This window comes from Parasteatoda tepidariorum, chromosome 4 (genome assembly GCF_043381705.1).
Source record: "Parasteatoda tepidariorum isolate YZ-2023 chromosome 4, CAS_Ptep_4.0, whole genome shotgun sequence".
Classification (NCBI taxonomy): Eukaryota; Metazoa; Arthropoda; class Arachnida; order Araneae; family Theridiidae; genus Parasteatoda; species Parasteatoda tepidariorum.
The window spans coordinates 41,092,567-41,105,448 of NC_092207.1; the positions used below are offsets into that span (position 1 = coordinate 41,092,567).

A 12,882-nucleotide genomic window follows, 5' to 3' on the forward strand; every position below is an offset into this window, starting at 1 on the left:
GCATTGTAAATAATTTCACCTCTTGATTACGGTCTGTGATGAGAAAAAAGCGTCCCTATAATTAACCCCCGGTAAAGCTACCATGACCATAAAATAACAGATTTGCTAGTAAATTTTTTCCTTCTTTTTTTGTAAAAAAATATGAATCGTAAATCAGCAACATGTTCGGAAAATGTATCTCTTGTTCAAATGGTTTGAGACTCAAGGGAAATGTTTGTCGAATGAAGGCATTCGTGAAACGAAGGCAAGTAATGTAGTGTTGCCATCGTTTGATGAGTGAGAAAGTTACACGTTTGCTGTGTTTAAGAAAATGTTTGAGAAAGACGTTCTTTAGTGAAGGCTAAAGTTGGAGAGTAGTGAACACTGAGTTCGATTCTGACACCCGACAAAACAACAGGCGTGTTCTAAGCATCAAGGCGCACGCTAAATCTGTCGTGGCGGAAATTCTTCTCTTTGGTTGTGGTGTAGAACTTTTGAAGAGAGGAGTATTAGTTCTCGCGCTGTCCGCGTCATCTGATCCGGGAATTACATTGCATTCCTATCATGTAGAACCCTGAAATTGGGCCTAGAGGCTTGGTCATGGTTGGGTGACGTGTGTTGTACCCACCATAGGTAATGATGTACAGTGCGCAAAAAAAAGAATGAAAAAAAAACGGACAACAATAAATAACTTTTGATCTAATGACCGGATCTTCACTTTCTATGATTCCATCGGAATGGTTCGAGGAGGTGACCTAACTAGAACAGATGATATTTTAAATTACGAAATCAGACACAAAAACGTACTTCCTCTGAGTAAACATACCCTTTTCCACTATCTGCGGAATATGGTCCCAATAATTTGGTCAGGAGAGTGATCCAAAGTTTGGACGCCTTAATGTTAATTTTACTTTTTACGTATTTTACCATATCTCGAGAAACTTTTAAAGTGAATTCAAAAGTTTTTACACACTATTATACAATTCGCTTATTTAAAGACAATTCCATGCAAAAAATAAATATTTGTAAATATTTATTATTTTTTATTGTTTTAAAAAATAATAGTCGGAATTTTTTTTTAATATTATTAATATAAAAATTTTTTTACATCATTTTAAAGAATGTAATTTTATGTACCAAAATACAAAATTTGAGCAAAATTTGTCTAGCAGTTCTTGAGAAATTGAATTTCAAAAATGCCAGATACATAAAAATTCAACTTCTCATTAAGAAAACACTTTCGTTTCTCAAGGTTTTGCTAATACTAGTTTACTATTTACTTTTGTGTAAATAAATCTTTGGGATAAAAAGATATTTTAGCTTAAACAAATCATTTTATTATCAGATTAATTTCAATTTGCAAATTTAAACAATTTAATTATGATTTTTTTTATGAATTTAAATAATATAATTAATACTATTCTATGAACATTTAGAATTTTTTTCTTCAGATTTTTGAAATTTGCTTGTAAAATTTTACATTAACTATTCTAATAGTCTAAATATCTATATTAACTTCTGTCATATTCGAATAGCTGAATTTGAAGTTAATGCAAAAGTTGACCATTGAAAATTAAACTTCATGCTTAAAACATTTAAAAATTAAGATTAACATATACCTTGGTCGTTATCTTTATCATCAATGCAGCTTGTTTCTTGTCTCGTCTTACAGTCACTGCCTCCCCATCCATCTTCACATCGGCAGCTCCACTGACCTTCTTCCTGGACACATTGACCCTTTGACACTCCTCCACAATTATCTGGGCACCCTTCTAGAAAAAAATTCACATTTATAGGCTTATTTTAATATATAGATACTCTTATCTGAAACATAGTTTTAATTAAAAATTTGCATCACTGGAAGACAAAAATAAATAAAATAACCAGAACGTTATTACAAGATGTTATTTTATAAAGTTATTTTAAACTAAAAGTATTTATTTAAAAAATCCACCTCGTTATTTACTATTTATTCTAACTATTTGCATTTTCAAATTTTGTAAAACATGCTTATAAGTATAAATTGTGTAATAATGAAAAGTGAATTTGTTTTCAGATGTAGAATGTTATTCAATAAAATATTCCTCATTATAAAAAGAATAAAAATAAACACATTATTTGTTTCGAACATTTATTTGTTTTGTGTCTAATTGTTGTTCAGAAATAAAATAAATGTGGATAAAAAACACGACAAATAGCTTAAAATCACGAAAAAGCTATCATGACTATTAAGTAAAAAACATCGATTATGAAATGAAATTAACCAAGAAATTAAAGAATGCATTAAAATAACTAAATTTTTAATTAATTTTGATTAGAAGAAACGAAGTAAATTTAATTGTCGAGAGCAAAACACGCATAGAGTTTTCAAAGTCGAAGTCAAAATATCAATTAAACAAAGAAAATTAACGATATGCATTATTGATTTGATTATCAAATACAACTCGATAAGGGTATAAAAAGCAATCAAAATGAAAAAACTAGGCGAAGAATTAAAAAAAAAATTTTCTTAGAAATTTAAATTTTTTCGTACTTTGTATGCTGATTTCACAAAGTAAACTGCTATGAGATCTTGTATCCTGACTGCATACAAAAATTTAACAAAATTATTTTGACACATGCACATGATATTTGACACATTATACTTGGCACACGATATTAGTTTAGGTCTGTAGCACGAGAACGACACAAAGAAAGCAAATGTATCCAAATATTTGCTCTTTAGTTTTTTACTATTCAATTGTTCATAATCATAACTCAACAAAATATTTCCCTCTATTTAAGTACTATAAAATATTCCACTCAAATCAGATCTGTTTTTTTCGCAATGACAAAAGAATTACATGAAAAAATAGAATTTGAGCACATTGAGCGAATTTGAGCGTATAATTTGAGGTCACGAGTTTGACCAAGATGTTCAAATCCACCATAAAAAATTCAGCGTGCATAAGTAACAACGCATGCATTAGATTCGTAGTAATAGATACTTGAGTTAAAAGCATTTATTTTTTAAAAATTTATAATCGTAAAAATACGTTGCAAATGATCCGGCTTGTCTATGTTCTGCAGCGGCCCCAGGGATTTTCAATCCGCTTTGACAAGATTCAGAAGTGGACACCAGAAACACATAAAATTTTAGAATGGGGAAAAGAATTTTTAATCTTTGATCATGTCTCCTTCTGGCTAGTCTTGCTCACCTTCTCAATTGTTTAGGCTCCGCTTGGAGGTAGCAGTTGGTCAAGCAAGAGAAGAATTTCGATGTTCTCAGGCGAGGGGGCCTTTTGGGCCTAGTATAGGCTTTCCTACACTAGGGGGATGAGAAACAACACCAACAAAATAATTGTAAGGAGCCGACCCAATTTTCGAGTTTACAACTACTAATGTTCAAACTCCGTAGCCTTGTAATTTTGAACCTAATTCCAAATACAAGGGATCTCCTGGATCAAATATTTGGAGAAATTAGTCTTCGTTGAGGACTTTTGGTTGGAACTAACACGCATCAGCGTTACTTGGAGCGGAAGACCTCGAAAACCTCTGATGGTTAATCTGACACAAAGGGACTCCATGAATCGTCTAACACCGAAGATATTTTACATCACCACTGTGGTCGGTGCGTGCCGGGTGCGGAATTCATATCGACCAGCCATCGATGGGATTTAAACTCGCGTCACGTCATTGAGAGGCAATTGCTGTATCCCCTAAGCCACTACGACTCAAAATGCAATTATTGGTGTCATTTAAAATTTCCGCACTGTTAGAAAATCTCGTAAATTTAAGGAGAAAAAAACTGTCAGATGGTATGCCAGTAAGAAACCAACAAATAAAAAAGTCTTTAGCAAAATTCATTCAATAAAAAACTCTTATCTTAAACCGGGAGGACTTGTGCTACCTGGAAGAACGATAAAACGCATGGGGAACATTGGATCCCCCTCCCCCCACAAATTTTTTATTTTATTAAGTTACTAAAAAATTTTATAACTTTTATTAGAAATGCAACACGTTTGACATTTATCACATAACTATTTAAGATTTTTATTATTATTTTGCGAAAAAATTTAAATAATGTGATGTTTACCTTTCTGATAATTAGTAAATGAATTATTATATTATACACGTGGTATAACGGTTTTAAAGCAGACAAGAATCTATATTGTAAGATTTATTTACATTTTGTTTTTTCCGTGAGAATAGTTGCTGTCATATATTATATCTTCCTTCAGAGAAAAATTGGGTACAAATCGCTTGTTCCAGTAGTTCTCAATTTCAAGAGCAATTCTTACTTCGGACATTTTTAATTTCTATTTTGGTGATTCGATGCAAAAGCTATTTATTATCCAGTTCATGATTCAAATGCAGATTAACTGTATATTTTCTAGCATTTATCACAAATAAATTACACAAAATGGACTTAGTTTCACTTACAAAGTTAAGTAACGTTGTCGGTTTTTATACGCAGTTAGTGGATTTTTGTTGGATAGAAAAGCAGTTCTTGTACTTATTGTGACATAACTTTCATGAACATTGCAAAGAAGTAGAAATCACTTCAATTTGAAACGAAAATGACGGATTAAAATCGTCAACTGCGAGAAATTTTATATTATTTCATATACGAATGAAAAGAAAATATGACTGACAAACAGTAAAAAAATTATACTTAAATCTATGTTAATTAAATTAATTTTATTTATTGAATCGGATATATCAATTAGTGATTAGATGTAACATTTATTAAGTTAGATTAACCATTCATTAAATAAGATACATCATTTATAACTCATTAGATAATATTTAATATGAACTTTTTCAGGTCTGAAATATTTAAATGTACGAATTTAAACCTTGAACATGGAAAGAAAATAAAAAAGGATTTCAAATTGTTTACAATCCCTTATTCGTTACAAATATCCTAGTTTCCATAAATGTTATTTTCCTACAATGTATCTGATTTAGGAAGTACTAAAAATGAAATGCTGCAATCGGCAAAAATATTTCTTCTCAATTTTTTCATTATTAAATAAACTTTGCGAGCATTTCAGAATAGAAGTTATCAAATTGATTGCTTTTACTTCCATTCGTTGTTCTTTTCAAATATTTGTTCTTCCAAATAAAATTGCCTCCTTCGATATAAAATAGCAGAATGCATTTTAGTATTTTTAAATATGAAATGGAATATTCATCTGCTTTGGGAAATATAGTTTATATTTCTTTATCTTCGCTTTAATTAGATTCAAAATCGAAAAATATGATAAAATAAACTATATTTACTAAGGCTAACTTCTCTTTATCTATAAACCTGACTAATAAACTCTCGTAAGTATTTTCAACTTATAGTATCGTAATTTAGAAACATTTGGCAGAAGAAAAAAAATGAAAAATACTATCTTATCGCATTTGCCCTTTTAAAGAAGAATTTGTAGCTATGGAATCAACAAAAATTTTAAATCGGAATTTTCCTAAATCCAGATATACAAATTATTGATCGTAAAATAAGAACTTATTATTTTTTTCGTTGAAATTAGGCGTGTTAGAAGACAGAAACTGCCTTGTTAACTTATTATAAATTCAGTAGTTCTGGAAATTTCAAATATTCCTCAACGTGCATGCATTTCGTAATTGTAAAAACACCATTATAAGGGAAAACGTTACAGGGTAAACTGATAACTTTAGAAAATGCAGAAACAAATGCCTGTAAAGGACATTATTTACATTGTTTGGCTTTGTTAAGAACGTGGGAAATATGCCTACCAACTTCATTAATTTTTAAATGTGTACGGAAAAGAATTTTTCTACCCAAGATTTTTGTGGCCATTGACTGCTTACCTTCGAAAATGCAGAATGAAATGCCAATGAAAGGCTTTGTTTACATAAATGTGAGTAACAGTAAATAATAAAGTTGGGTCGAGAAGAAATTACGATATACAATAAGAATAATATTTTTAGGGAATACATTTTTCAGTAAAGTGATGCTAAATGGAGTTTAGAAATTTAACTGCTAAAGCTACCTATAAAATTAGTTAAGAAAAAGGATTTATATTTCACGTTTTATTTAATTCCCCCTTTATAAGACAGTAGAAAGTACTCCCACCAATTTCAGTAATTTTTAAACGTTAAAAGGATATAATTTTTCCATCTTAAGAACTGTGTGGCAATCGAGTGAAAATGCAGAAAGAAATGCCAATGTTTACATAAATGTGGGTAACAGTAAGGGCTAGAGTAGGGTCGAAAAGAAACGCAAACTCTAAGGTGCTCAAATTTAAGCGTGTTAGAAGGCAGAAACTGTTTGTTTTTTTTAAACTTATTTTTCTTTCAGTAACTGTAGAAATTTCAAATATTCAACTCCAATGTATAAGCAACTATATTTTTTTATAGTATGTTCATCTTCCATGTGTATGCATTTTGCAATTTCAAAAACTACAGGGAGAGCAGACCAGACTGTGTAGGGATCAGAGAACTGGCCTTGCGTCTGAAAGGTTCTGGGTTTGAATCCCGGGCAAGGCATCATGATGCACTTTCCTTCCCTGAACTATCTGTCCTGACTGTGGGAGCAACGTTGGACCATCTAGTATGGTGCCCTTGAAAGAATAGACAACAGATCTGCCCTTCAAATGCTTGAATTGACGAAATGTTAACACAGGTCGGGATCGGAAATAAAATTGAAAATAAAAACATTAGAGGAGTAAACTTATGACTTTGTAAAATGCAGGAAGAAAAAGCCAATGAAGGACTTTGTTTACATAAATGTGTCTAACAGTAAATTTTAGAGTGGGATCGAGAAGATATTAGGAACATATTTTCTCTTGCACATTCTTACATTTGATCATATGTCATCGAGTTTATTTGCAATTTATAGAGCATAGAACTTATAAATTTGGTTATTAACAAAAAAGTGTAGTAGACATTTTTTTTAAAGGTAAAATTTCTAAAACCTCACTTACCTTCTTGCAAAAAAAAATGGTTTGAAAGTTCAAATTAATTTCAGGTTATACGCTAAAGGTTTTTTTTTATTTTTTATTTTTATAAAGCAATCTCAATTCTAAAAATATTTTTAGGTAACAATACTGGAAAAAAAAACTAGCTCGACAAAAATCAAAGACAATTGAACGGAATAAAAATAAGTAAATAATCCATAAAACGGTATTAATTAGTGCTACACAATCATGCCCAATACTGAAGGGCATATACCAACGCAACTATTAAGGTACAATAATTCCAATTTTTTTATGTATTGCAATTTGTTGCTCTTCNACAATTGTTGTTACACTATGAATTGTTATTACACAAATGTTATTACGCTATGAAGCATATGTAACAATTAAATTAAAATTCTCAAAAACAAGCAAAATAATAAATAATTATTAATAAAAAAATTAAAAATTAATACTAGGAAAACAATTAATAACCGTAAAAAACAAGCTAACAATAAATAACTAGCAAAAAAAAATCAACAGTCCTGCTTAAACTAACATCTTACAATCTAATATAAGTTATTGGTCATCTAATCTGCAACAACAGAAGTCACAGTGATGTTACTTTAAGTTGAATTGTGTGTATAACTGAGACATTGCAAAATGTATTTTTCTTTTCAATGTAAATAAAGAGTTTTGAGTTGATAGAATTTAGTATTATTATTTTCCCAATAATCATGAAGTCAAAATTATTTGACGGCACGTCTATGACCTCATTGAGCAATTTTTTAGAGAAAATGACACATTGGTGTATAAAGGTTCGCCACCCCTGGCATATACCAACACAACTATTAAGGTACAATAATTCCAATTTTTTTATGTATTGCAATTTGTTGCTCTTCCTGATGATTCCACGTTTTTAAATTCATCTCATCAAAATAAAGTTTAAGCATTATTGGGCACAAAAAATGATGTTATCGATCGTAGTCAAACTATTACAGTAAAGATCATCAAATTTCGCTCTATATAATAATTTAATTTATTTTATTTACATTAGCATTGATTTAGAAAAAAGTATTTTATTGAATCATGTTCGAAAATTGTACCTATAAACCAAATAAACCTGCTGTTATATATAATTTTAGAAATAATTGGCTTTGATTTTTGAGTGTATCATGCATAATGAATAAAAATAATTAATTATTAAGGAAAGTGCAATGAACTCCAATTTTTTGCTTAATACGCTAGCAAATATCACTGATGCTATCTTTAAAAAATTTGAAAAGTCAGAATCATCTGAAGTTCAACTTATAACAATGCCTAATATTCATTTTTCAAATGTCCCTTTAAAAAATTAATTTTTTGAAAGATTCTTAGAATCGGGCTAAATTTTTCCTTAGCTCTCACCGTCCGAATTTCTGGACCCTACAGCTTGCTCTGGACTTCAAAGAAAGACCCACTCTCTCACACGTTTTTCCTTTTATTATCACAAATGAAAATAAACAATATGTTTAATTTTGCTTTGCATTAACTTATTTTATTTTCCACTTTTCACATTGAAAGCAATTAGTACATTTTTTACATTGGAAATAAATGTATTTTATTTCATATTATAACCGTAGTTGAACAGTCGACCCAATTTTCTGTTAACGATTACTAATGTTCAATTCTGTAGCTCTGTAATTTTGAACCAATCCAGAAGACAAGGAAACTCCAGGATCAGTACCCCCAGAAGTATGATTTGTTATGGGAACATAGAGGACCTTGTGAATTGACAGATTTAAACTGCATCAGTCACCATTTACTGCTCTTGGAGTCTTCGGCATTCAGGGATCAAACCCACGACCTCTTGGACATGGGCCCAGTGTCCTTCCAACCAGGCTATCCTGGCCCTAAATAAATTTGTTGTAAAAGTACATCTGAGTACTGGATACGAGTTTTTAACTAGTTGTGTAGAATTGCGTGATTTTTTAATGGCATTTGGACAAGCCAAGATCATCAGATATTGCGAATTAAATTAGAAAGATTTGCTTTTCTTTCATCAAGGGAGAACCACAAGAGTGAAAGTACTTCTTAGTTCAGAACTCCAAGTACAGATGGCAGCACCACATATCCCTCTGATTACTTTCTCAATTCAGACATAGATATGAAGGGGAATGAAATTTTCACCAGATCCCGGAACCCATGTTACTACTTAGCGATCGACCACAGGACTTCTGATTCCAGAAATTTTCAGGAACTCGTATATTGTACGGTGACTCTTCGCGGAGTCGAAGATTGAACTCCGGGCTCTCCTACCAGCAGTTCGATTCTCAAACCATTGGGCTACCATGGTCCTAGAATCACTTTATAAATTCAAAAGGTACTATACTTTCAGAAAAAGAAAATAAAGATATAGATATATAGTTGAAGGGTATATTATTGCAACACTAACTACAGATAATATTAAAATTATTATTGGATGCAGTTGGAACGTATGTTGTTAAGGAAAAGGTATAATTATGTGTTTTTCATCATTTGCTGAGTTTACCATTCACTTGCGAATAAATCATTAATGCATAAGAGATTGAAAATATGAGAAATTTATTTCTATAGTCCAATCCAACTTGCTAAAGTATTTAGTTTCATTTATATGTCATTTCTGTCTTATTTTAATACTGCTTTACTTCTAACTTATTTTGGCTGGCAAACAGATAGCAAACACAAAACAGGTAGATTAGGAAAAAAATACACTCTTTAACCCTCCAAGGGTTAAAGAATACAACCTCAGGTTAAAATTGTACAGAAATTTCCCTACTACATAATAACTCCCCCATTGAATAAATAGAAGGGCGAAAACCGATTTTTCATGCCCGTAAGCTTGCAGCTATAAGTCCGGAAAAAGGCGTGTATAACGCTCAGAGAGTTAAACTCAAAAACTTTCGATCCTTAAATGTTAAAAAAGAAGAAAAACTGGTGTTGCTCACTATTCAAATAAGATCTTTATATTTAGAAGAACTATTGTATTTTTTAACTGACAACAATGGAATAAAACTTGAACAATGCTTTTAAATTTGTATAAGAATAACTCTCTTTGCAAATGAAAAAAATCAAAGATTTCCAGTTCGGCTAAATTTTTGGGATCTAACGAAATTCTAAGTACATATAAAGAAGTGATGTAGCAACTTAAAAGTAAACTGATTGTGCGATTCAAGGAAATTGAATAACTCAAACCACATGCATCACTACTCGATACTTAAACTATAAATGTGCTGTTGAAATAGAAAAAAACATGTCTCAGTAACGTAGCATCCTTACTTCGACAATTAGTCCAAAAATACACTTACCAACGAGAAACTTCATTTAATTTATCTAGAAATCAGGGGATAAAAGCTTTCATTCATATACGATTATTCCTGAAAATAAGCACTTTGCTTTAAGCGCTTGAAACATGTTGACTTCTTTCACTTTAAGAATTAGGCAAATGAAAAATTTCCACAGTATTTTTCTATTCATAGCACTTAAAAATCAAATTTCAGAATCATCGAAATTTGTTCTTTTTTAAATAATTTCAAATTTTCTAAGTTTTTCTTTTTTTTTGGAATTAATTTTAAAACATAATATTTCGAAACCGTAAGAGTTAATCCGAAGAAGTCACAAACAATTTTTCTTTTACAGTTACAACTTTGCTATTGATTAAGTCATCGCCTAGAGATGCCAATAACATTTTTTGGAGAATTTTCTCGACACAGAGAACTAACTCCTATAACTCAACGTTTAAGGTCTTGGTACTTTTCTGTGAGACGTAATCCATTCGCACGATTCCCTACACAATAAAGATAATGTCCTTGAACACACAGCTTGTGGGAATCACGTACACATCATACTAAACAAACAAAAGGCCGAACGTATAGCTTTACGATTTCTAACCAAACGATCTCTCCTCACAGCAACTAAAAGTCCTTCCAATAAAATCGTTTGCCTCTAAGCAAGAACTTGATTTTCGGCTGGTTTTTGTATGTCATTTTATTTTCCTTTTTCGCAAGGAAGTTGCTTTGTGCTCATCAAATACGTTTGAATTTCTCAGTCTGTGACCCTCGCCCCCTTCACTTCGTGCCCTATTACTCCAGCATTTCTTCTTCCCTTGATAAGCCTGTGATTTGATTGTCGAGTAACAAAAACGCAAACAAAAAATATATAAATAAATAACAGAAATTTTCTCCGTGAAGAGTCTGCAATGAAATCCGAATTTACTTTAGGGACTTATTTTTACGAGGTTGTCCTCTTTTTAAGGCAACCAAAGATAGATTGTAAAACGCAAAAGAAACCCATAACGATGGAAGAATATTCTTTTGCAAAATTGTTGTATTTCTAGAAAGTTTATTGCAACTCTACCTCTTTTCGCTTACCGGAATAATTTAATCAGGTCTTCCATGTCTAAGATTTTTTTTCTTACAAATTGCTTTAAAGAAATGTAAGTAAATTTCCCTTGTGATAAAGTTTTTGAGTCATGTTCATTTGAGTAAATTATTAAAAAGTTTTTTTTTTGTGTGATAGAAACTATAGGACTAATCTTAATGAATGAGAAAAAAACTTCTTTGAAAAATTAAATAGTGATGCAAATTTGGTTTGATGTTCTTTGATTCTTAACCGCTTACACACCTCAGTTTTTATGATATCTGCTTTGGATTTGAAATCCAATTAGTTTGTTGTTATTTAAAATTTAATGATCAATATTGGTTTTTTAAAATTTTAAGAAAATAGTAAACAAACTGTAAAACAAAATTGAAAGGGAATTAAAGGAAAATAGAAATACTATGCAAAAAACAAAATAAACCGAAAAAAAAATCTTTAAATAAATAAAGCGTTTCTAAAATTTACCGCAGGCTATCTGACAAATAGATTGCCATTTCATCACTGGAGAGGATTTTCACCCTCATGTAGTATTCTGCAAGGTTGCGCATGACAAAGTTTCAACAAAAAAGCCCTAGTTCTCGAAAGACCTAGTGTAGAACTTATGGATTTTTTAATTAAATAACGCAGAATCGTTTTAATTAAAAAAAATCAAGGTTTCAGGTAATTCTTTAAAAAATAACAAGGTTTTAATTAATTCTATATAGGAAATTTGTATATGTCTGCACTGTTAAAAGAAAGTATAGTTTATTTCCATTTTTTTTAAGAAATAAATTTCGGCTACTTTTCTCTTATTTTTCTATGAACAAGAAGCTTCTTACTCTAATAGAATGGGATGAGAAAAAGTAAAGTTCTTCTATTAGATTGAATAATTTTAATTTTTTCCTTCTTTGAATTGAACAAATATTTCTGTCTTTCTTTGAATGGAACAGATATTTTTTATGTCTTTTGATTGAACAACTATTTGTTTTACTTAATTTTAGCTTTACTTTACTTTATACTTTACTTTCACATTTTGATTTATATCTTACATTATACTTTACATTTTACTTTATGCTTTACGCGTTGCTTTTATTTACACTTTTGATCTTACATTATAATTTTTATTTTATTTTATGCTTTACCCTTTACTTTTATTCAGACTTTGTTTTATATTTCACGCTTTACTTTACTTTATACTCTGCGTTTTACTTTATTTTGTAAATGAAACTTGTATTTATTGTTTATTTTAGGCTGTATAATAATTTATTTTTTATTTTATTCTATAACTTACGTATAATTTACACTTTGCTTTATTTTATAATTTTGTTTAATTATTTTACGTTTCATTTTTTAAAATACTTTACTTTACCTCCTGCTTAACATTTTAAAGGTAATGTTTCTATGCAGACTAATAACTAATAATACATAGCAATATGGACTAAACAGCGAATTTTTTAAGGATGGAAATTATGATGCCAATGAAAGAGCGATAATCCTTGAATTCTGGATACCTTTTGTTTCGCCTGACCGTCGTCATATGAAATGATGCTTTTTTTCGAATAATATGCTATTTTTATAATGGTTTTATTTATGGTTGTTAAGTCAAGTTTATCCTATCTAAAGC

General features: G+C 30.3%; 1 protein-coding gene across 2 annotated transcripts in view; it reads right to left on the bottom strand.

Annotated features, from left to right (window-relative positions):
• Nucleotides 1-12,882, bottom strand: part of LOC107438670 (teneurin-m) — a 468,170-nt gene that overhangs the window by 105,362 nt on the left and 349,926 nt on the right. For both annotated transcript variants that reach the window (XM_043039103.2, XM_071179700.1), the window contains one exon: nucleotides 1,599-1,751. In XM_043039103.2, the coding sequence (XP_042895037.2) occupies nucleotides 1,599-1,751 (153 nt within the window). The remainder of the gene's footprint in view (nucleotides 1-1,598; nucleotides 1,752-12,882) is intronic.